This window comes from Mus caroli, chromosome 6 (genome assembly GCF_900094665.2).
Source record: "Mus caroli chromosome 6, CAROLI_EIJ_v1.1, whole genome shotgun sequence".
Lineage (NCBI taxonomy): Eukaryota > Metazoa > Chordata > Mammalia > Rodentia > Muridae > Mus > Mus caroli.
The window spans coordinates 139,351,849-139,377,852 of NC_034575.1; the positions used below are offsets into that span (position 1 = coordinate 139,351,849).

Genomic DNA, 26,004 nt, shown 5'->3' on the forward strand with positions numbered 1-26,004 from the left:
GGTTAAATTTAATTTTCTCTTTATCCTCTCCACACCTTGCTAAAAATAACTTCCACCTCCCAGTGTTGCCAAAAAGCCTCCAGTTAAAAATACCTGAGAACCTCTTAGCCCAGCGTGCGCCTGGGAGAGGGCATTTAGATGTGGTGGTTACAGAAGGCTGTCAGCATCTTAAACTTTATTACAGTGCCTAGATAGACTCTGTAAAGTGGTCTTTCGTTTGCATGACTGATGTAACTACCCTGCCTCATACAGTCAGATTAGAGCATGGCATTTATTAATGTACCCTTAAACAGTCAGCTCTAAATAGATCCAACTCGAAAAGTATTGTCAAACCTTGTTTTGGTAAGATACGGACTGCTAAAGAATGTAAGATGTATAATTTTTATACGACTTATTCCCAGAATTCTAAACATAGTTGATTGCTACCAAATATAATTGTAGGCAATTATCGCCCACATAAATACTGGAACTTCAAGTAGAACTTGGGCAACAATGGCAGATACTTGGGTTTGAAAAAGTAGAGGTGGGTAGGCGTTTGTTTGATCATGTCTTTTTTTTTGCCTTGGATAGGAAGCTGAAAACCACTGTGGTATAAAAGGACAGATATCTCTGTGTAGGTACAAAATGAGAAGGAGAGAGAGAATAAGTTAAAGACATAGCAAGAAGCAAGACTCTCTTAGGCCCCTGGACGTATCTGTGAGAGAGACAGAAGTCACAAATCAAAACGAACTCCAGGCTCACTCAAACGCTTATCAGATTAGCACTGTGGCAAATGCTGATTCTGCTCTCTAACTCAGTTAGAAATGTAGAATTACACATTTAACTTTGATAGTGAGCTGGCTTGTTTGCTTTTCTTTCAAGACTGTGAAGGGGATTCCAGCTCCTCCATGTGGGTTTATGTCTTCCTGGGAAATCTCCTCCGAGGATTAGGGGAGACGCCTATCCAACCCCTGGGCATCGCCTATCTGGATGACTTTGCCAGTGAAGACAATGCTGCTTTCTACATCGGTAAGGCCTGTACCTCATTCAACTCAGGAACTGGGGTGCCTGCTCCGAGCCCTTCACATCCACTCCAAGTTCAGCATGGAAGGTTTGAGCACTCAGTCCCCTTGCTTCAGTTAACTGGGAACAGTCAAGGCACTTTAATCAACCTCTGCTGAGTGAAGCAAAGAACACAGAACTAAATAGCTGTGACCTCAATGGCATGGGACCTTATAAAAGCATCCTCAGGACTTCAGAGTTTAGCAATTGCTTTTAATGAGTGTGTGTGTGTGTGTTTGTGTGTGTGTGCGTGCGTGTGTGTGTGTGCTTATACGCCTCTGTACGTCTATGTATATTTGTGTATGTGAGTGTGTGTAAGTGTGTGTGTGTGTGTGTTGTTTTTGCATTTCTAGAAACTGCCTTGCATTCTATAAGCCCTAATTAACTAAAGGATCTTTTATTTCATTTTTTTCCTGTTTGAGATAGGAAGGGGCTCTGAGATCTTTAGAGCAGGTATAAATGATAGAAAAGAAATATAAAGAAAACATAAGCGAGGAGCAAGGAAATCCCATCCCAGAGGACAGTTGAGCAGCCGTGGTCACCGCTTTCTACTATAAAAGGGTTAGGGAAAGCACTGGAAAATCTCTCACACAAAATGGACAGTAGGAATGAACTAGGAAGCTCAGACACATTCACGCACGATTTAATTGGTGTCTCTCGTGCCCTGGAATTCAGCTAGAAATCACAGCGGCAGGGATGGCTACAGTGTCTCCTCTATTTAATACATCAATCTTGATTCTTGGAATTCTGATGTTTTGAAGGTGTAGCTTTAAGAGACAAAGGGTAAGACTGAAGGAGCGGTTACACTAAGGACTACTGTGTTTCTGGCTACACACCACAGAAATCCCCAATACCCTGCACATGCTCAAACAGGCTTAAATTAGCCACAGACTCTGTCTCTAATGAAAACTATAGCATGCATAACTCAGGAACCTAAAGAAGAACTACAAAGGGCAAACTGCAATTATTCTGGGGACTGGGAAGGATTTACCTTCCTCTGGTGGTCCTCGGGGACTACACGCAGTCGTATACTCGCCTCTGTCCCAAAAGAGACCAGGGAACAATGTCTCTTCATGCCTCCAGCTCATGTCATCTCCAAGGAATATACTTGTTTGAGTTCTGCCGTGAAATGAATGGCAGATGTGCGACACTTAGCCGAGCAGGACAGCCTTTCTGCTTACTAGTGACACTGCCCTCTGGATAACCTGCTCCTGCCATTTATTCAGGCTGCCTCTGACCTGTGATGAGCTTTCTAGATAAACTTAACTTGTTCCAAAGTCTACCTCCTTTGCTAGCTCCTTCCAGAGTCGGCACTCTGTCCACAGGGCTTCCTCCCCAGCTCCGCGTGAGTGAGCAAGCTTTCTTACTGAGGTGGGAAAACCCAAACAGAACTGTATGCTTCACTGATGATAAAACATGGTTGAAAGATTACAAAACCAGCATAGTTCTGATCTGTTTGGTTTTGTCTCACGTAGCCCCCAGCTCTGTCCTCCAGCCCTCAAGTGCTTGCCCAACCTGTGCACAGCCATACCAGTTGCAACTGAAGTTTGATTCATGTTTGCAAATTAGCTTTGTCAGTCTTGGCGTTATTTCTGTGAACCGATTAATATGTTAAATGTACTAGTTTTCTCCCCCAAAAGAGAACGATGTATTTCCTGAGCCAGTGCAATTGAAAAATTTAACAAAGTTCAGAGCAGAGACTGAAGGGAACAACCAACCAGAGACTGCCCCACTTGGGGATCCATCCCATAAACAACCACCAAACCCAGACACTATGGCAGATTCCAGTAAGAGCTTGCTGAGAGGAGCCTTATATAGCTGTCTCCTGAGAGGCTCTGCCAGTGCCTGGCAAATACAGAATCCACTGGACGGAGCACAGGGTCCCAAAAGAAGGAGCTAGAAAAAGTACTCAAGGAGCTGAAGGGGTTTGCAGCCCCATAGGAGGAACAACAATACAAACTAACCAGTAACCCCAGAGTTCCTTGGGACTAAACCACCAATCAAAGAAAACATATGGAGGGACTCATGACTCCAGCTGCATATGTAGCAGAGGATGGCCTAGTCGGTCATCAGTGGGAGGAGAGGCCTTTAGTACTGTGAAGGTTCTATGCCCCAGTATAGGGGAATGCCAGAGCCAGGAATGGGAGGGGATGGGTTGGGGAACAGGGGGAAGGGGGAAGGGATAGGGGATTTTCAGAGGGGAAACTAGGAAAGGGGATAACATTTAAAATGTAAATAAAGAAAATATCTAATTAAAAAAAAAGCAAAAAAAAAAAAAATTAACTGAGGAAACACCCACAAAAGAAATGCTGAAGTATACCAGATACCAGTGGCTTCTCATATTTCCTGCTTAGCATTTTATCAGTTTATCAAAGCAGAGCTAAATGACAGCTATTCTCCTTTTTCCTCTTATCCCCACTTTTAATGTTTTATTTTGGCTTGGCTTGGTTTTATTTTTGTACAGGGTGTGTGCAGACAGTGGCAATTATAGGACCCATATTTGGCTTCCTTTTGGGCTCATTATGCGCAAAACTGTATGTTGATATTGGCTTTGTGAATCTAGGTAAGTAGATTATTTGTTTATATTTCTTCATTTACACTTCTCTCTCTCTGTGTGCACATGCCATAATGCATTTGGGAAGACCAGAGGACAACCTGTAGAAATCAATTCTCTCCTTTCCCCTTGTGCGTCCTGAATGGAACTTGGGTGCCCAGGCTTGCTACAGGTGCCTTTACACACAGAGCCATCTTACCAGCTGGATTCACTTTGTATTGACTCATAAATTTCAACTACTGTAATTTTAAATGGGACTTTGAAAGATACTACATTTCATCTTTTTTAATTAAAAAATATATGAATATGAATATTTGCATGCGTGTATGCATGTGCAGTAAGTGAGTGCTTGTGGAAGAGGTCAGGAGAGGGTGTCAGATCCCTGAAACTGGAGTTACCGACAATTATGAGCCTCTGTGTGGGTGTTTGGTTATATAACCCTAGCTCGACAGGAAGAGCAAGTACTCTTAACCATTAAACCATTTCTCCAGCCCCCAGATTTTGCTTTTAATATAATGTCAAGGTGGTACTCTTTCATTAAGTAAAAATAATCCATGGAATACACCTTGATACTGAAGATGCAAGCGTTGATTGGTGCAGAAGGATGAACAGGTCAGTGGTTAGAAAAGGGTAACCTGTGGTCTGTTTATTAAGGCAGACCCTCTTCTCCCACAGCTGCCAATTCAAATGCATCCAGCCCAGTTCAGAATCAAAACTGTGGCTTCTGGCAGCTCTTGCTGGTCTCAGATGATAGAGACATCAACTGACAAAGCAAACATAGGAGTGAACATCACCGCGACCAAAATTCCCTTTCTTCTAGTCCCAGCCTCTCTTTTCTGCTCTCCTTTCCCCAACTAGGCAATTATCTTGGGGACTGGTAGCCATCTTTCCTTGAGGACAGATGGATCTTAGACATTCAATGTGAATCAGATATGATGCTTCTGAAGGAGCAGAGGGATCTAGGGTGTTTTACTCTCCCGACTCTCTCTGGAGTTTTAGGCACTTCCACAGAGCACCAGTGTAAAGGCATGGGCCTCTTACAGCCTTCAGTCTCTGTTTTAGATCATGATTCAAACAGGGAAACTGAAGTCCCCCATAAACACCTTTTTTAGAGATCAGGGGTAAGGGGCAATGCTGGATGCCAAGTATGATTATTAGATGTTTTCTATTTCGTGTGTGTGTGTGTATGTATATGTGTGTGTGTGAACATGTGAATACATAGATATGTTCATGTGTGTGTGAACATGTAAACACATAGGTATGTGCATGTGTTTGAACATGTGAACACATGGGTATGTTCATGTGTGTGAACATGTGAACACATAGGTATGTGCATGTGTGTGTGTGAACTTGTGAACACATAGGTATGTGTGTGTATGTGAACATGTGAACACATAGGTATGTTCATATGTGTGTGTGAGCATATGAACACATAGATATGTGTGTTTGTGAACACATTGGTATATACATGTGTGTGCGTGTTTCCTTGTGTTTGGGCAAGGAATATGTGTGGGAGTGCATGCTCATGGTTGTGCGTACATGTAAAGGCCTGGAGTTGATACTGGGAATCATCCTAAACTTTTTCTTCTCCCTTATTCATTGAGTCAGGGCCTTTCAATCAAACTCATATAGCTAGTGTAACTATCCAGCTAGCTCTGTGGCTCTCTTGTCTCTACCATTGGAGGTTGGAGTAAAGGCTAGCACCCAGGCTCACCTGGCATTTATAAAGGTTCTGAGTAATCTGATCTTAAGCCCTCCTGTAGTTTTTATGATGTGGTAGAACTGTTGCTAGCATTTGTTTTCTTCAGTAACTCATTTCAACACCCTAACCTTGAAGGTTAACCAACCTCTCTTTTTCAGACCATATAACTATCACCCCAAAGGATCCTCAGTGGGTCGGGGCCTGGTGGCTTGGTTACCTAATAGCTGGATTCCTAAGTCTCCTTGCAGCTGTTCCTTTCTGGTGCTTACCCAAGACTCTACCAAGATCCCAAAGTAGAGAGGACTCTGGCTCCTCATCTGAGAAATCCAAGTTCATAGATGACCCTATTACCTACCAAATGGCCCCTGGAGACGATAAAATGAAAATCATGGAAATGGCAAAGGGTAAGTCAGATTCTCTTTGATCATGGGCTCCCGTACGTCTTCCGAGTGAGGCTAGAGGAGGGGTATGAGCCACAGCATTTGTATCCCCTCCCTGTCTGAAAGAAAGCTTAAGGAATCGCATAGGAAGCAGAAATGGAGAGAAGAAATCTTCCTTATTGTAGCTTCCTTTGGATTAGCTCAACCTCCTCAGTCAGGATTGCTTTTGTCCACAGCAGTTGTTCAGCGTAAGCCTGGGTGGGCTGAACCGAAGAGGCTACAACTTCTTGTCTGAGAGCCTTTCACATGAGACCCACCTGTTTGAACAATATATAAAAATATGTGTCCTGGCAAGGGTGTAAGTGGGATCCAGGCAAAGGCCAGGCATGTTCTCAGGAGTTCCTCTCAGGAAAGTCAGTGGCTGAGAAATTGACCTCATCTCTTCCTTTTTAAACAATCCTGTATTTATGTTTATCGGCAGTCTTCAACTGTTGAAGTTAATTTGGAGGAGTCATGGGGTTGGGGTTGTGGGGCTGAGAGGAGGGATGTCCTTTTAAGATCAAGATACAGTCATGCAAAGAGATATCTGTGAGCTATGTTTGGAGAAAGAGACTACACAGATTGTTCATGATATCCATCTTAGAGTTCCAAGCAGGAGAATGAGAAGAAATATTCTGGTCTCATGTCACTGGCACATCAGCTGGTGGGAAGAAATATGCTGGTCTCATGTCATTGGCTCATCAGCTGGTGGGATAGATCCCTGACTCACCTGTGGGGCCTCTATAGTCTTCCTGTAGGAGTGTGCATGCCTAGATTCAAACCCAGGCAGACTGCAGCTCTGTAGGGTGCAATATATACCACCTGAGACCTTATCTCCAAGGACTCTATATTGTTTTTGTCTTATAGATTTTCTTCCATCATTGAAGACTCTGTTTAGAAATCCAGTATACATCTTATACTTGTGCGCAAGCACTGTTCAGTTCAATTCTCTATTTGGCATGGTCACATATAAACCAAAATACATTGAGCAGCAGTATGGACAGTCTTCTTCCAAAGCCAACTTTGTCATTGGTATGTCCACCTTTCTGTCATGTGTTCCCATAGAAACCGATTTGATGAATCTAGCACATTCTTAGTAACATTATATTGCTCCAATTTTTAACCTAAAGTATTTTCAGGTATTTTAGATGAAGTCAAATAGTAGCTTTTTGTATATATATATTAGCATGAATATACATGGTGGGTATGTATTACAACTTTGCAATAAGAATTATTTATAGCTGTGACTGTATAGCTTTAAGACAATTTCTCACAGTTCTTAAATAAGTAAAAATAAGTGAATCTAGCCTAAATTCCTTTAGATGATTGCTTATGTTGAGCATGCATGTTTTAAACTTTATTGAACCCTTACGTTGCAAAAGTTGCATTACGGTGTCTGGAGTTGCAGCAGATGCTTAGACAGCATGACTGTGCTTACTCGAACAAAGCTTACTTCCTACTCAGATAGATTGTTTAACGTAGTTGTGCTTATAGTATATTTATGTAACCAATAACAAGAACACCATTTGTCGCGTCCATCTTGACCAGCAAGCAAGACGCAACCACAGGTTCTTCTTAAAGCAGTTTACTCAGGCAGCTACTCTTTACAAAATCCCCTTCCAATTCCCCCGAGCCTCTCTGGGTATCTCCACTTTGTTTTTCCCTACTCAAGCCACAACCACGCCCCCACCAATCACCACAGGTCACAGCACCTCACCAGGCAGGTTTGCTCAGCCAATCAGGGATTAGGGGCGTGCCATCCACCAAATATGGGCTTGTTTACTACCTAGAACAGACTTCCATCTGTCCGCTGGCCAGGGAGTCCAGAATGGCTCCCCACAACCATTCAAGGACCAAAACAAAAGTAAAGAAGTAAAAGAAAAGAGAGCAATATTTAAATAGCGGGCTATCACCGTGTATAAAATTGGAGATTAAAACCTGGATTGTCCCCTCCTCTCCATAAATGTGTCCTTTAAAGTCACTGTTTTGAGGTAGTAAATGTATTCTGCTTCTTGGGACATATTCCATTAAGTTATGAGACTCTAAAAATAATTGATTTCTTCATAGAAAAAGTTAAAGGCTTTATTTTACTGTCATCATTGTCCATGGGTACAGATGTGTCATAGGGGTGTGTGGATGTGGGTGCATGAGTGTGTGCATCATGGGTATAGATGTGTCATAGGGATGTGTGGATGTGGGTGCATGAGTGTGTGCATGAGCACAGGTGCCTATGCAGGTCAGAAGAGGCTGTCAAATCTCCTGGAGGGCTGGAGATGTCCCAGTGGTTAAGAACACTAGCCTCTCAGCACCTACGTGACAGATCCCAAGTGTTGTAACTCCAGTTCTAGGAACTCTGACACCCTTACACAGAAACACATGCAAACAAACTATCAATGCACATGAAATAAAAAATTAAAAAAAAAAATCTCCTGGACCTGAAGCTACAGGTGGTTGTGGGCCATCCATTGTGTGTACTGGGAACCAAATATCCACTTCTGAACCATCTCTCCAGCCCGTCTTCATGCAATATTTTAAAGATTATTGTATATAGCTGTCTCTGAAGAGAGAAGAAAAGAAGCTGAGTGTATCTCTCAGAAGATGCAATTTTCTGATAAGTTCTGAATAATGGGCACTCAGAGGATGTGAAAGCGACTACCATGTGTGGTCTATTCTCTGACATTCTAGAATGACTAAGATTGGATCACTGAACTTCTTACATTTTCAATATCAATCGACTCAACATAACTGATTTGTATTATTTCCTGGGTGAGCAAAAGAAATATTTTAGAATTTTTCTCTCAAGCACTCCATCTGTGTCTATCTGTATGTACACTGAGTTAAAGAAGACCCAATAAGGTTTGGAGTTTGAGATACTCTTTTTTACTTTATATGTAGTTTTATATGTCAAGGCATAATTTACAATCAACAGTTAAGCCTGCAGATGTCCCCTGTATGGTTTAACTGAATGCATCATGCCTATGTTTCTGCACATGTGTACGTGTGTACTCTGAAGTAGCCATCATCTATAGCTTCATATTATCTAAGAAGATTATTACCAGCACATACTTTCCCTAACGGCTAGAATAGTTGTAGAGCAAATGTTCATAATCTAGTCTTGCCTATTCTTGAACCTCCTGTAAGCTGAATAGTTGGTGTTCACACTCATTCACAATCCTGAATATCCATGGTAGTAATACTTCATTACTATGGTATGTAGTCTATGATACCAATGTACCATGAATTATTTAACCACGTTGTTGTTGATAGCCTTTTGGATTGATTTATTTCGTGGGGGCTACAACAGACTTCACAGCCATAGTACGTCTCTGGGTGTGTTCATTTTCCTTGGCTGGTGCATAGAGTGCAGCCTGTGATAGATGCAGTAGGTATTGCTGAGAAAAAAAAAAAAAAAAAAAAAACATGGCTGAGTACATTTGAACACCCGCTGGAAGTGCTAGTGCCTGCTAGTCTCCCCACGTTTTTTTTTTTTGCCAGACCTTGATGCTGTCAACCTTTGTCATTGTGACTTTTCACAGTAGTGGCATGTCATTCAGCTGTGACCGTTTATGTTGTATCTGTCTGCACAGGTTCACTGGTCCCTTCAATTGTCTCCTCCGCTAACTCTGTACAAGTCATCTTCCCACATTATGTATTTATTTTGCTTATCAGCCTCTCATTCGTAATTTCTGGATACTGCAAATTTTTTATCGACACGAGTTCTTCAATGAACATTGCAAGCATTTCTCATACACTTCATCTTGTCTTTTAACTTTTCCTTTTTATTAACCCAGATGATTTTCTTGTACAAGATAATCTGAATGCAGTTTTCCTTCCATCTACACCCCCAGCTCCTCCTCATTGATTTCTCAATAAAGCCTTTTGATTTTGATAATGCTTATGATCAGGTTTTTTAAGCAAGCCAAATTTTTAGTCTTTTTCTTTCTTGTGTCATTTTGATTCCGTTTGGAAAACTATATTAAGCCCCCAAATCACTGAAATGTTTTTCTAATATTTCTAATGTTAAAATTTAATTCTTTCAGTTTTCACTTATTGGAACAATCCATTTCTAATCAAGTTTTTATATAATATGAAAGACAAGGTTCAATCAGAATAAAGCAAAAAGCCTGAATCTCTTCCCATGAATTTGCATGAAGGCCCATGTCTTTGAAGACCTGGGTGTTCTTCACTATTCAAGCCCATATAACACTGCATCCGGGCACTTGATCTCTTCCATACTGGAGTCATGAATGATGTTTTCTTTTTAAATTTCCAATGGAAATATGTTTTTAATTAAGAACATTACTTAGAGGGAGATTTTCATAATAGAAAATTAGAGCTGAAGACATGGCTCAGTGGGGAGAGTCCTCTGTACTTGCAGCAGGTATGAGACCAAAGGAAGATCCCTGGGATATTTTCAAAACAAATAAAAATTGTACTAGCTCTTTGTGGGAGGCACAGAGGTTCTTGTGCACACATATAAGCAGAAGAGGTACCAGAAATACTAAACACACAGGGTTGTCTTCTCAAAGGGAAAAGTAAAACTCGCTTTCTGCCCAGAAGGCTAGGAAGTGGTTAGTATCCTGGCGACCTTTGTGATATCTGTGTGGCTGAGACTTCACCGGATCCTCGCCCTGTTCTTACCATGCGCTTAATTTCCTCAGTTAATCTATAGAACACATTGTTATGGAAGATGCCACGTATCTCTTACAAAGATTTTTGATGTAGTCACAGCTTAAGCTTTGTTGTGCATACGGGATTGAATTAATTATCACTAGAAAAAAAATTTCACCAAACTGTGCTGTGCTTAAATATGCCTAAAATGAACTACTTGGGATCAGACCTATAAATGTGAATGAACATCAGTCACTGAGTTGTTGAACTGAACGACCTCTTTCCTCCCCCAGTTGCTGCTTTGCTAGCTATGGTGTTCACAGAGGCCTGCACTGTTCTTTAATATATGCATATAGTATGTGTGAATGTTTCAATCACAAACACATGCACTCTTGCCTGTAACTTACCCTAGACGCACTTTCCATCCCTACTCCCTCCATATATATATATATATATATATATATATATATATATATATATATATATATAAAATGATATATATCATTTATATGCAATATAAAAAGATATAGAATGATATATATGATCATCATATATGGATATACATGGGTAGTGTGTATGTCTGTATTTATATATACCCCTATTGGGTCCAGTATGTGCTGCCCATATGATCATAGGTTAGGGACCATACACTGAAACATGGTCGACCAACAAGCAGCCACACTCTTAAAGGTGACTGACTGTTCATGAATGAATTTGGGTCACAAGTAGCCAGATCTGTTACATTCTTCCTAGCATCTGTTCTTTGTTTATAAAATGGCAACCATGTGTCTTTGTTTATAAAATGGCAACTATCTGTCTTTGAGCTGATGGTTGTCCCTTCAAAGACCCAGGATGCTTCTCTCTTTCACTTGTTACACCCCACACATCCCTGCTTAGCTGGAGAACAAAAGTAATGTCTCCTCTATTCCATTTTGTTAAATTCGAGGTCATGCCCTGTGAAGGTGAGCCAGTTTCTATCATAGTCTGAAGCTATGTCCTTAGCCAGATCGGGCTGGTTCCTAATACATTGGCTTTAATATTAAGACTTACAACCTATAGTCAAATAAAAAAAGATAGACTCAATGCCCTTGTCTATTGATAGCTGGTGGATACATTTTACAAACAGAAGGTGAAATAAGAGTAGGGAAGAAAGATGCCTCCTTCAATTCTATGAAGATTACTTAAAAGATCAAGTATATAAATTATAAAATGAAAGAAAGTATAGAGAAGGAATGATATCTTCCTTCACTTGTATTTGTTTTTATGGTGTGTAGGAGTTGAACACAGGCACTTGCACATGCCCACCAAGAATTCTACCAGTGAGAGCAGCTCTGATACCCCCAGCATTTCACTAAACTGCTCAGATTGTCCTTCAATGTCTTTACAGCCTCCTCAGGCCTCATTACCTCCCTGAATCTGCCTCCTGTATGGTTAGATCTCAAGCTTTTATCACAGGCCTGGTCTTTCTCTCATACAGAGGATACACACACCCTACATTATTTTCATCTTTGTGTTAGATTTTGTGCTAAGAGCCAATCATGAATAGCATCATTCCACCACCTCAACACCATTTCAGGCACAACATCTCAAATCAAAAATAGAAAATGACAATATGAGACCACAAGTGGGAAAGTCCACACCTGGCCTTGAGTGATTGCAATCATTCAGAATAAAGACACACTGAAGACATTGTATAAAACTACCTGCAGACTCTGTTATTATTTTATGTATATTATCCATAAAATTAAATTTTTGTCAAGACATGGGTATCATCTCTGGGACCATGTGTTATGTATGTATTCTCTAAAATTTTTCAAAATTCAAAACAACATTAGTTGTAAGTATTTAAATAAGGAATACTCAGGCAGACATGGACAGTTATTATAAGAAATTAACCAGGTTTGAGGGCATCTAGAAAATTCCTTGCAGCTGTTAAGTGGCTGAACTGATGTTACCTAAATCCAGTCACCCGTTTCTCTGAGTGCGTACTCTTTATCACCTGGTGCGACTATTTCCTCTACATTTTTTAAATCATGTTTACTTGATGACTAGTAAGGTTGCCTAACTCTGTGTCTAGGATTCCAACCCTTAATTACCTTAAAAAGATGTAACTAATAGAACATAGTGGTGGAAGGCAGGGGACTTGACATGAGCTTCCCTACATTTGAATTAAGGCTTACTCATCACTAACCAAAATCATGAGGACATTGCTCTCTAAATAGAGGATAATGATATGCCTACCCTTATGATTGTGATGAAGGCTCGGTGTGATAAGTAGTATATCAAATGCTTCACTGAGCACCTAGAACATGATGTGCAAACAGTAACATGCACCACTGTAGCTGTAAGCAGACCAGCCAAGCAAGAGACTGAGGAGATGGGTCAACAAAGTCAGATTTTGTTTGAGCCAGAAAATGAAAAGTAAAACATGAAACAAAGAAACAGACGAATTTCCTTCATTCCCCATGAGTATCATTCTATGGACGGCATTGAAGAACATTAATCTCCACCCAGCTGCCATGTGTTAGCTCTTGGCATCTTCATCATCCAGTGACTCACTCCGAATTGGTAGAGTTGTCCTTGTGTTGCTCATTGTGTCATGGAGAACGTGAGACTCTAAGACTAGACTTGTGCTATGGTCAACCCATGACCTTGATGCTCTTCACAGACCCTTGGTATATGTGGACCAGAAATAGCGACTGAATATTTTCATAGATTAAAAGAGCAACACAGTTCAATACACCAGAACCATTGATGTGTTTCAGCAATCACTATGGCCACATGTGTGATGCTCAGAGATCTCATGTTGTTTTTCTTATTCTGCAGGGCTCATCAACATTCCTGCAGTGGCCCTTGGAATATTCTCTGGGGGAATAGTTATGAAGAAATTCAGGCTGGGTATTTGTGAAGCTACAAAACTCTACTTGGGATCATCTGTCTTTGGCTACCTCCTCTTCCTCTCTCTGTTTGCACTGGGATGTGAAAATTCTAGTGTGGCCGGACTGACTGTCTCCTACCAAGGGTATGTTCCTTCATGGCATTATTTGAGGAGACAGAATGGTTTAATTCAATTGTCAATAGAGTTTTTCAATAAGATGATGTTAATGTTTTAAGACTCATAATTATATGAAGAGATTTTTTAATTGAATAGCTGACAGAACTTAAGACTCAGAATCTGTTATTGTCACTCAAATTTGTTGCTTATTACAAATTTGAATTTGATTGTCTTATAGAAATATAAAAATTGCTGAATCTATGTCTTACATTAGAAAATTAATCTGACAAGAGAAACTATGTAATTATGGAAATACCAACCTTGAGTTCTTAGTAAAGTAATGGTTAATCGGTTGAACCAATCTGGATATAACTTTCTTAATTTAAAAAAGCATTAGCTATCTATTAAGATTATAGAGGACCTAAATAATGTCATATAAAGAAAGTGATTAGTATTTGTCTAAAATAGCTGGAAGAAGTTTCCCCCTTTTCTTCTCTGGACTCCTAATTAACTGGATTGCTCTCTAGAACATTCTTCCTCTGCTGTGTTAGAATCACTACAAGAGTCAGGGGGAAAGGCTGTCTCATTGCAGCTGTCTTTAGCTGTTCATCGTGTCCTGAGTCCAGAGAACATGAATAATTTACATTTTCTGTTGTTGGCCTCATTCCTATGCTACCATATATGTGGTCAGTGATTTGATTATACCATTTCTTGTTTCTTTCTTAACGCAAACCTGGATCTTGGAGGACACATTTCACCATTCCATTTAAGAGTTCTTCCTGTCACTCCACCAGATGGAGCATCTGCATCCTTTTAGCTATTTCTACACTGTTCATCTATAGATGTTATTGAACCTCTAGCATGTGCCAGAGATTAAATTTTCCAGACAGCTTTAAGCCCTGCAGAGGCAGAAAAGCAGACTCTGCAGATCCTCTTGTATTCATTGCTTTCTTGTTTTTGTTTAGGTTTTCTTTTTTTTTTTTCTATTTATTTTTTCTTGGATATTTTCTTTATTTACATTTCGAATGTTTTTCCCTTTCCAGGTCTCCCCTTCAGAACCTTCTTCTCCCATCCCCTTCTCCCCCCTGCCTCTATAAGGATGCCCCCCACCTCACTCCCATCCTCCAGCCCTGGTATTCCCCTATACTGGAGCATTGAACACCCTCAGGCCTGAGGGCCTCTCCTCTCACTGATGTCCAACAAGGACATCTTCTGCCACATATGTGGTCAGCACCATGGGTCCTTCCATGTGTATTCTTTTGTTGGTGGTCCATTCCCTGGCAACTCCCGGGAAGTCTAGCCTGTTGACACTGTTACTCCCTCCATGGAACTGCAAACCTCTGAAGCTCCTTCATTCACTCTCTAACTCCTCCATTCGGGGTTCCCAAGCTCAGGCCAATGGTTGGCTGCCTTGTGACCAAGTACCTGATAAAAGCAGTTTAAAAAGGGAGGTGTTTATTTGGGCTTGCAGTTTTATGGGGGCATATATAGTATATTATGGCAGGGAAAGCATAGCAGTAGGTGATCCCATGTCTTTATGGGTGAATGGGAATTGCTTTCTCACCAATAAACAGATAGGAGGCTGTGGTGGGTCACAAAGGAAGCCTGTGCTACACACTCAAGGCCTTATGACCCAGTGACCTACAGACCCCACCTCCCAAAGCTTCCACAGCTTTCCCAAAGACCTCCACTTAGTGGTAGAGCCAATTATTTAAGTACATAAATTTATAGGAGACAGACATTTTACATTTTCTGTATCTATCTTTTATTCTGTAGTTCCTCACCTGCCTCTATCTCTACAGCTCCCCATTTCCTGTTCCTCTGCCTGCCTGTACATTCTAGCCTCCATTTTTTCACTAACATTGTTTCTTCTACTTTTAACTATGCACATACTATAACTTCTTTCATCTAAAATGAAGAATTAGTGAATACACTCTTAATTAAAAAAAAAAAAACAAACTATGACTACCAGGGTTGTGAGGCTGAAGAGTCTGCTGTGGTCAGCAATGAATATGATAAATGTCAATGGTAACTATAAATTGCTAGAAGATTCTGCAGAGGGTAAAAGTCCTGTGTCATTTTTGACTGTAACTTTCATATTCATTATATAGACCAGCATTTGGGAATCATTTGTATTTTTCAATTTATAAAACATAATAATTTTCATTTTCTAGGTGTGTTCTTTATACTCCTATACAAATTACTTTTTCCTAACCTTCTTTGAAGAGAAGGGAGATTTTAAAAGTCTATTTGCTTCCCAAACTTGATGTCTATCAAAGGCAGTCTTGACCTTGAGCACAGGCAGGGCTCAGAGTTTACATCTTTCTACATCATGCTATTTCTAAGGCAAAAGGAAATACATAGACAACAGCTGTGAATATTTGAGGTTCAATTTATGAGCACTTCCATGATAAAAGATGAAGTATTTTAGGGAAATAAAAGATAATGAAGCCATTGAGCACCAGCCTCTTCAGTAGTCAGTCACCTTGAGAGACTGAAGCTGAACTACAATCATACTATTATTATTTGGTGCATTCTGAACTCCTCTTTCAAAACTGTTTGCCACACTTTTACAACCTCCCTCACAATGGCAGAGATTTAACCTTTGAGAATAGCTTTGCCATTGAAAGCAGCCAAAGACAGGCAACACCACTAGGGAGACTCTGTCCTCTCAACTCAGCTCTCTAAAAGACAAGTCCTGTTGAAGGATAAACTCTCTGCTGTGTTTTCTGAAACCCTTTACAATTAAAATTTTAAGCCACCACCATACTGTCCAAAAAATATTCCATAAGATGTGTCTACAATTAAAGTCTGCCCTAGATTGTAAATTAAATACATCCTCAGTAATGTAAACTAATTTTATGCAAAATTCTCCCCAGGAATTGCTTTGTTTGTAAAGGTTATTTTGATTCTAGACACTAGAAAAGTTCTCTATTGATAAGCTTGAGATACGACAATTGGGGGAATGTTTCTTCTACAGTTAGGAGCAAAATGCTGTTATGAGAACAAGAATTTGGATGCAAGAGGCCTGGGAGGGGTTCACTCCTAAGTTTGTCACTGACAAATGGTGTGTGTTCTAGCAAATTCCATCCCTAACCTGGCTTTCCTGACATGCAAGGGAGTGGGTGGCCTCGATTATACCACATTTCATTGGATGTCTGATCATCTGGGACCTTGGCCTCATAGGACCTCTAGGGGCCTGATGCTGGGCTTTCAAAAACATTAGTTATTACAGATGAAACTGATCATCTCAGCCAGCAGTCAACATTTCATGGAAGAGGAGATTAAATGCTCCCAGTGGACATTCCTGAGACCTAGTCAAATGCCCTTTTGTTCTGTTTGGGGTGATTTTTGAGATGGTCTAATCCACAGCAGCCCAATTAAATGGACTATTACCTAAATTAAGAAATTACCCTTACAATAATATAGGAAATATTCACTAGAAGCAAGGGCACACAGCACTGCTTCTTTCCCTCAATACCACCTTTGGATGATTTCAACACTAGGACTAGGGAGGCTGAAGCAGGTGGTCGGAGAGTTCAAGTCTCACTCAGGCTACATAGCAAGATCATGACTCAGTTCCTATAGACTATCTTTCTTACTCTACTATGTGCTAAGAGTTGTATTTGACACTGGCATCGTAGGAGTAAATGTACAGATTGATCCGGCTTCCACTAAGTGCACATTTCAGTATGTTGTTTGTTAATTTCAGTCTCCAAAATATCCACATAAAACAAAATTCAGCAAACTGAGAGATTAACAGAAAAAAAGTAAAATGAGGGAGGAAACAGGATTATGAAAACTCTATGGGCATAACACTTAACATGAAGCCAAAATAACATTCCCATGGGTGAGTACACCATGGAGAGACCAGAGAAAAAGAAAAAAAATTAAAGAGAGCCAACACTTGGAGGGTAAATATTGTTTATTAAGATTTATAAACATTTTCCATCCTCACAAAGTTAGTACTTCAGAGAGTCCCAGTAAGTACCTGTGGCTAAATGAGTTGGTAACTCACCGAATGATGTGAAACTCTATGCACAACGATGATGTAGGATGCAGAATATAGGGAGAATATGGAGACAAAAGATGTATGATGCATTGTTTGGAAAGACATATGCAAGTAGCATGCAGTCACAATGGATGTAAGAAAAGTGTTTATTTTCAGCTGCTTTCATTTATTACTAAAGGCAACACTCATCATACTGGATGTCCATACAATTACCAAAGACAGCAGGCGCAATGTCATAAATTGCCCTAGAATTATACTTTTCTGTCTTGTAACCATGGACAAACTCACCTCTGTCCAAAATTTCATTAAAGAAACTTAGAAGCAGGAGACTTTAATATGACCTTTACACTAAACCATGGACTTAGTTATATTGGGTAAGCCCATTATAATATCAAGGTACCGTTTGAGGGAAAGACATTTAACAGTGGGCTCATTTTTAACACTTAGATGCTGAGGTCTTTAACACAATAATTGTATTTTCAAAAAAAAAAAACAAACACGATTGCCAATATCATAGCATTTATATGACTCGAGAACATTGATAATTTTAAAACTAAGGTCTGGCTTACTAAGAGGTAATATTTTATACTGTTACATTTCTTTTCAGAACCAAACCTGTCTCTTATCATGAACGAGCTCTCTTTTCAGATTGCAACTCAAGATGTAAATGTTCAGACTCAAAATGGGAGCCCATGTGTGGGGACAACGGGATTACCTATGTGTCGGCTTGTCTTGCTGGCTGTCAATCCTCCAGCCGGAGTGGAAAGAACATTGTAAGAAATATCTCCTAACACGTCTGTTTGTTAAATGGCTACTAAGTAGTCCCATGTACCTCCATTTGGGGCTCAGGAGGCCACCCAGGTGGAAGCTCTGGTTCTGACCCTACTCATATACAAATGTAAAGAATTTAAATCACTCTTGTGGATCTGAAGTTGAAAGAATTAGTCATGAAACAGGTACAACAACTTTCATAACTGTTTAGTCTACCACTCCCATTTTACGGTAAAAAGTATTAGCCCAGAATACGAAAGTTCCAAACACCAGGACAGATCATTTCAGATCATTTTAAAAGTCGGTTTTAGAGTTGGTGTCCCCTGAGCGGAAGCTCAAGGCCAGCAGACCTAGAAGGTTTCAGGCACAGCACACATCTAGGAGGTTAAGAGTCCTGTATCTAGAGATAGGGATTCAGAATTCCAGCAACTGATCCCAGGGAAGTTGATGATTCTAAGGCAGCTCTGCTTGATAATGATAAGTAGATGGTCTGGGCTGCAGGGCTTCTATAGGGCAGAGGAGGCAGGACTCTATATAGGAAGTTTGCTCAGTCTATTCAGGTGGAATCACACGTGTACTTAAGATGAGTGGCTTAAACTGTAAGCATTTACTCATCACAGATACAGAAATGTTCAGTTTATTGCCCAGTATCTGTGTTTATCCAACCTCTGTCACTGTCCATTCAGTCCTATTGATAGTCCCTCCAAACATCACGTGCCCTCCATGGGTCTTTCCTCACCACTTTCCTCAGCACACGATCTGTCTCACCTGACATCACTCTGCCAATCAGCCTGAGTCAGGGGAAGCAGGAAGAAACCACGGCACACCACCAGAAGGTCTTTTGTGTGTTTCTCTTTATGGAATCCTAACACATGAAGCTCAACTACACAATGTAAGGTGGACCAATACATGCATGTCATTAGTGGAGAGGAATCCTTTATCACGTGTCCTTTCACATGCTTGCTTTAGCAGAACATCCTTTCACTTGCGCCTGCTTCAGGAAAATACTCCTTCTTGGTTTTGCCCCAGCAAAACAACATCCAATACTTTTCAAAGAGCCCTTAGGTTTCCACTTCAAAAACCTTAAAGTGGTTTCTTCTTGTTGGATACTAATTCCTGAGGACTATATCTTCGTGACCTCCTAAGGGTCTTACTTCCAAATATTGTACAGAAGCTTGCTACTTCAATGAGGGAACCAAGAATGGACATTCAGTACACAACAGAAGCCATCTTTGAAGGACTTGACAATAACCAACTTGCCTTCTAGTCACACCTTTGCACTTCAGGGTCAAATAGTCTGTAAAAATTGAACAGAACATATATATTTAAATACTCTGTTGGCTAGTTATGAATGCTTGCGCAAACATAATGAGAACATCCCAGATGACAGTGAGATGCAGGAACAGATAACAACAATAAAAGAAGATGGATTATGACTGAAAATATTTTTACCAGAATTGCCAGGAGCCTCCTGGTCTGGAGTGTGTTGAAATGATAGAGTAGGACTCTGGTGTGGCTTTAAAGACTGATGGTCTCTAGACATTCTAGCTCTCTAACTATACTGAATGCTGATGAAAACTTCTAAAAGGTCCTAACAACTGTCTTGTTAATTCTGAGGGTTAAAAGCCTCCTGGCTTAGGTGATTAACACCTGTAGCCTAACAGCAGGAGCTTAAGTAATGTAGCCTTTGTTCTATCTCCACCGGAATTGCTAGGCTCTAACTTTCATCCTGCTAGTTGAAGTGTCAGGATAAAAAGGGGACACTTTGAAAAGTGAATTTAGCATTTATTTCTATGTTGTAAAAAGTTTCCTATGAAAGCTCTCTAAGAAAAAGGGGGAAAGTGGAATGATCATGATGATCCTAAGCAGGACAAGGGAAGTTTGAGAGCCTCTTCACCTCCAGCACTTAAAACAACTTTCAGAATACATGATCACATGGTAAAAAGTTCATTGCAAGTTTACACATAAATTCAAAGCATAAATTGAATAAGAACTTTACAACAAAGTATGTTTACCTGCATATCCGTTAGGAGTAATTATCTGGCTAAACATTCATCGTCTGTCACAGCTCTACAGGGTCATGGAGAGTTAAAAAACATAACTAAGTTATTAGTGAAGTTGTGTATAGATAAACACAGTCAATATTTTATCTTCTGTCCCAGCACCTATAATAAATTGTAGTTTTCTTTATATGACCATTAGTTAATGGTTTTTAAATTTTTTGGAATCTGCTCTGAGTAGTAGAAGCAATTAACTGGTGACACTTGGAGACTGACAGGGTTCGCATTGCAGTTTTGACTTTCAGAAAGGACCTAATAGGAGACCCACTATAAAAGAGCTTAGTAAATACTGACATAATTTTAGAAATTCTTATAGGATTGTCATTAAGGATTAAGAAGTCATCAGTTTGTTTGTATACATCACTAGAAGAGAGTATATCTTTGTAGTTCTGCAGAGATCTGCTCAAAAGAGTGTGCTAATACATAATGAATATTATATATGTTCAATAATAACAGGGAAAGCATGTTAACAGCAGGGATCTTTCCTAAAATGATTTTTATCCTGGGACTTGCCTATGGAAGCGAATCTGTCTTGGATTATTTATCAATCCAAAACAGACTCATCTCAGGAAGATCACCTGCTAGTTATTTGTTTGTTGGCTCCTGACATAACACACATACACATGCGCACGCGTACACGCGCACGCACGCGCGCGCGCGCACACACACACACACACACACACTTAAATAATGAAAATAAAGTCAATTTTATGCTCCGGATGCATACTAGTGACAAGGTGGGGTGATCCTATTTTCATAGAGGTTATATTCTAGTAGAAGGATGAATCTTAAAGATAAATAGCCTTATGCTCAGCAGCAGGAGCAGCGTTAGGATGAAAGGACAGAGGTATGAATGTGGTTTACAAGGGGAATTCATGCATGTTTTCTCCAATGAAGTCTCAGAGTAGACAGGGAAAAGCCAACCAGGCAAGAAGAAACCTTCCTGGGTGGGGAGCAGCAAGACCATGAGATATGGGTGAACTTGCTGTGTTCAGTGATGTGTTTTTAGCACAAAACAGACCTGCAAAATTGCCATTGTGGGAGCCATTTTTGTCAAAGCAGAGCAAGAGGAAAAATTGTTGACTAATGAGATTGGAGTGGGATCTGGGAGCTACAGATAGAGAATGAATGGAATAGAGAATGGATGATTCACAACAGTAATTTGGGCTCCTTATAAATATGCAGTGAATACTAATGGAAAAGTTGAGAACAGTGAGAGAATTTGACCATCAGTTTTGAACACGCACTTGCATCCTATGTAGAAAGCAGATTGGTTGGTAACAGAAGAAGTAGTCTGAGCACAAAATGACCATTGTACAATCAAAGCATACAATAGTGGAAGGGAAGGGGTGGGCAGAGGGTGAGGAGTGGGAGGTGGGAGAGGCCAAAGTACACAAAGGAAATTGTAACCAAGGAACCCAGCTCTACATATAACCTAAGTGTGTTTTACCAAAGAAAGAAAAGAAAGAATGAAAGTGAGAATGAAGGAAACAAGATTTATGTGAATATCTTAGAATTTACTGAGAAATCTTCTGTAGGATTAGTCACTATTTGAACAATGAAATACTCTATCTTAAATATATTTCAATGCAGCAAAAAATGTACTAAAAGTATTTTAAAATAAATTATGTAACTTCTGCTTTACTTTAATTAAATATACCTCAATAATTGGACTTTTCTCTACTGTGTTACAGATATTTTCTAACTGCACTTGTGTGGGATTTGCAGCCCCCAAGTCAGGAAACTGGTCAGGCATGATGGGCAGGTGTCAGAAAGATAATGGATGTTCCCAAATGTTTCTATATTTCCTCGTGATTTCAGTCATCACATCATATACATTATCTCTAGGTGGCATACCTGGATATATATTACTCTTGAGGTGAGTGCCAGGTCTCCTCACTTCAACTTCACTATCTAATATATATATATATATATATATATATATATATATATATATATATATATATATATACATATATATATATACGAATACACATCATATATATGATATCTATCTATCTATCTATCTATCTATCTATCTATCTATCTATCTATCTTCTTTGTGGAGCCATGGTTCTTGATAGCTTTTTTAAATAATTGACCCAGCCCCTGGTTCTATTGTCGTATGACACCATTTTACATTTCTCTATAAAAATAGAGCTGAGTAGAGTTTGATCTAGATCAAGGTTACAACATATATCATTGAAGTTTTTCAGTAAACATCATGTCCTGTCTTCTGATGTTGGTGACAGTTTTAACTAACATAGATAAAATGTACATTAAATTACGTATGCTTCCATCAAATGTATGCAATAAACATTTGTGAGATACCTTAAAGGTATGCTTAATAACACAGTGTTTTGAATTGATCATTTTGATCTATAGGCTATTGTTTTCTGCATATTCCTGCTAAGACTAGAATTTGCTGTGATATTTTTAAATCAACTGAGGATTCTGATCTAGAAGTATTACATAAATGACTTAAAACAACCTTACATATTAGAATATTTAATATGCATTCTTTTGCATATTTTAATTGGTGTATAAGTTTTTAAGAATAATTAAAATATGAATTAAGCACTGATTCCTGCTTTAAATCATACATGTTTAAAAATAAGAGAATGCTAAACTTTGCCTCACTTCTTTAAATAAAAATATAAATCTTAAAGAATAAATGGTAAGATAAACATTGTGACCAGATAAAGGTTCTATGAAAAGTGTGTGTGTGTGTATTATATGAGTACATGTGTATAGTGAACATCTATGTAGTATACACATATGAGGCCCTAGATTGATGATGATTATTTCCTCAGATGCTTGTCCAGGGTCCCTCTACCTCATTCACTGAGGCAGTATCTCCCAGTTAGAACTTATCAACAAGGTTAGTCTTAGTGCCATCTTCGTCTAATGACTGCCTGTCTCCACTTTCTGAGGCTGGAATTACATACAGCCAGGTTTCCAAGCCTTTTATCTATCTATCTATCTATCTATCTATCTATCTATCTATCTATCTATCTATCTATCATCTATCTATCTATCTATCTATCTATCTATCTATCTATCTATCTATCATCTATCTATCATCTATACTCTTTATACTTGTATGGCAGCTGATTTAACCGTTGAGAAATCTCTCAGGCTACATTTTTAAAATAGTGGTTTTTTAAATTTTAGGTGCATTCAACCACAACTTAAATCTTTTGCTCTGGGTATCTACACCTTAGCAGTAAGAGTTCTTGGTAAGTATAATCAGAAGAACACTTTTCTCTTCTTTCTTTCAACACTGTGTGTGTGTGTGTGTGTGTGTGTGTGTGTGTGTGTATTTATTTTGGTTTATCATCAGGGGCCCTGCAAGCATCACAGCTTGTAGGGAACGATCCACATAAGGTGAAAAATGAAACTATGGTCAGCTCCACTGTAGCAGGTACAGGGTGAGAAACTTCTGGAGTCTGACCTTGCAGTTTATGTTTCTTACACACTTAAGTACAGTAACACTTGGGGGGGGGGGAAAGTCTCCACGTGACAATTATCACAACAAAGCTGCAGCAATAGCTAATTGGAGACTCCCTGGCAAAGTAACAAAGCATGTGTGGCCTTTACAGTAAGAATGTGTTCTCTTGACTGATAAACAGTACTCAAGTAAGGACCTGAGGAGGAAGGACTTGTAATAAGCATCAGGATATTTTATGCACATAAGGCTATTCTATATGCATAAGGGTATTCTATTGATGGAGCATGCCTCTATCGTAAGGAATGGTTTTGTCCCATGAGAGACCAAGAGACAAGGGCCCAAACGATGCTCAGGATTCTGGAGGTTATTTAAGAAGACTGGTTCCATAGATTAGCAAAAAGATCACCAGTTGGTTAGACCTCATTCACGTAAACCTTCCTGGTAAAAAGACATCAGTCATTTTTCTATTCTTGAAGGAAATAGGCCCTTGTATTTAACAGCTACCCTTTCCAGCATTTAACAATCCTTCCCTATTCTAGTTAGGCAAGTGTGATCATCTTATGAATGGTCCTTCTTTTTCATTTACCTGATTGTTTTTGATGATAAGCAGCTAATAAACTGTACAAGTGTACGGTGTCAGTTTACCTATTCTGTCAGGCAGATCTGACGTTAGTGTAGACGATCCCTGGACAATGGTCCCTTGGTAAAATCGAGGGTCCTAGCCATCTCCACAATAAAGGTCATTTCTCACTAATAAGTGACCCGTGAGATGATGTGAAGTCATTGTTCCATTTCTGGTATATGTTTTACCTGAAGCTGAAATGACTGTAAATGATTCTTTATTAAATCAGTTATATACTGACTATTTATAAAACAGTGGATTTTCTTCCTTGAAACAATTTTTCCCTGTGTAGCCTTAGCTGTACTGGAATCACTCTGTAGGTCATGCTGGCCTTGAATTCACAAAATCTGCCTGCCTTTGTTTCCCAAGTGCTGGGATTAAAGGTATGTACCACCATACTCAGGCCAAAAGTTCAGTGGAATTTTAAGCAAGCAATATTTTAAAAAATAATTTTTACTTGTTACCAAAGGACTGTTTGTCTTGATGGCATCATATACACATTAGGATGGCTTTAGGAAGAATAAATTATTTTCTTACTATATGCTCTGGTTTTGTGGTTTAAATATGAAGTGTGCTCTATAGGTTTTATCTCTTTGTCAGATCCCAAGATGGTGTCACATATAGAAAATTGGGGAACCTTTAGAAGGTGGGGCCTAGCAGGAGGAGATCTCTAATTGGGCAGCAGTGGAGGAGTTGAAGTCTATAACTTGGCAACTTGTAGCCCGAGTTTTCTCTGCTTTCTGCTTTTATCTATTTACCAAACATGCACCTACTGCATAGACACACTTTCCCCACCATGGCTGATTCAAATACCCTGAACTGTGAACCAAAACAAACTCACCTTTATTAGCTGCAAAAATTTTGGCTACTCAAAGGAAAACAAACAAACACCAAAACAAACAAACAAACAAACAACCCTGTGCAAACCAGATTTTAATACCATCTATTTGCAACGTACAAAATAGAAGTGAAGTTGTGAACACATTTTAATCCTTCCAGAATACTTTTGTTGAAACTTGATGATGAGCATTTATCTTCTGTCCCTAAGAAAGATCAGTTATTTCGAAGTATAATGAGTTAGACAGACAACCGTCCTGTGCCTATCCTGTGGTTGCATAGCTTGGTTTTCTGAGAACACACAATCAAACAGGCTGTTCAAAGGGCACTAAGGGTTTGTGGAAGGGAGGAAAGTTGTGGGCTGCTGAGCAGAATGAATGCAGTTTAGGTCATTGGAATGGCTCTTTCTGAAGGGAACCATTTCAACTGAGATGCAAAGGGTATGTGCACATTCAAAAGGAGGAGGCAAGAAAATGAAATCAGCTTCAGATAAAGAAAGCTACTTGGGGCATTCGGCAAGAGGGTGGAGCATGTTAATCACTGAAAAAAGTTCAGGGAAGCTGGTATCTGAGATATAAGACAATTAATATGACTTCAGATGAGGCCAGGCATGTCATATTTGGTCTTGGAACAAATACCTTGAGCAATTATCTGTATGGTTATTTGCATAGTAAATAGAGTAGAGAGTTAAGGGAATTGGCAAAAAAAGAACCCTTGGCTATTGCTTTTATTAGGGTGGGGTGTCTGGGAATTAAACCCTGGGCTTAGATGTATGCTAGACAAATTCTCTACCAGTGAGCTGTATACACACCCTCCTTAAGATTTACATCAGAGGGGCCGGGCGTGGTGGCGCACGCCTTTAATCCCAGCACTTGGGAGGCAGAGGCAGGTGGATTTCTGAGTTCGAGGCCAGCCTGGTCTACAAAGTG

At 39.6% G+C, this 26,004-nt stretch overlaps 1 protein-coding gene across 2 annotated transcripts in view; it reads left to right on the forward strand.

Moving 5' to 3' along the window:
* The window catches only part of Slco1c1 (solute carrier organic anion transporter family member 1C1), a 45,977-nt gene that overhangs the window by 17,142 nt on the left and 2,831 nt on the right, over positions 1-26,004 (forward strand). Inside the window, exons 6-13 of one of the 2 annotated variants that reach the window (XM_021165382.2) lie at positions 862-1,008; positions 3,506-3,604; positions 5,456-5,701; positions 6,584-6,748; positions 13,154-13,349; positions 17,942-18,107; positions 21,860-22,044; positions 23,340-23,404. In XM_021165382.2, the coding sequence (XP_021021041.1) occupies positions 862-1,008; positions 3,506-3,604; positions 5,456-5,701; positions 6,584-6,748; positions 13,154-13,349; positions 17,942-18,107; positions 21,860-22,044; positions 23,340-23,404 (1,269 nt within the window). The remainder of the gene's footprint in view (positions 1-861; positions 1,009-3,505; positions 3,605-5,455; positions 5,702-6,583; positions 6,749-13,153; positions 13,350-17,941; positions 18,108-21,859; positions 22,045-23,339; positions 23,405-26,004) is intronic. The other variant, XM_029478290.1, reaches the window with a different exon arrangement.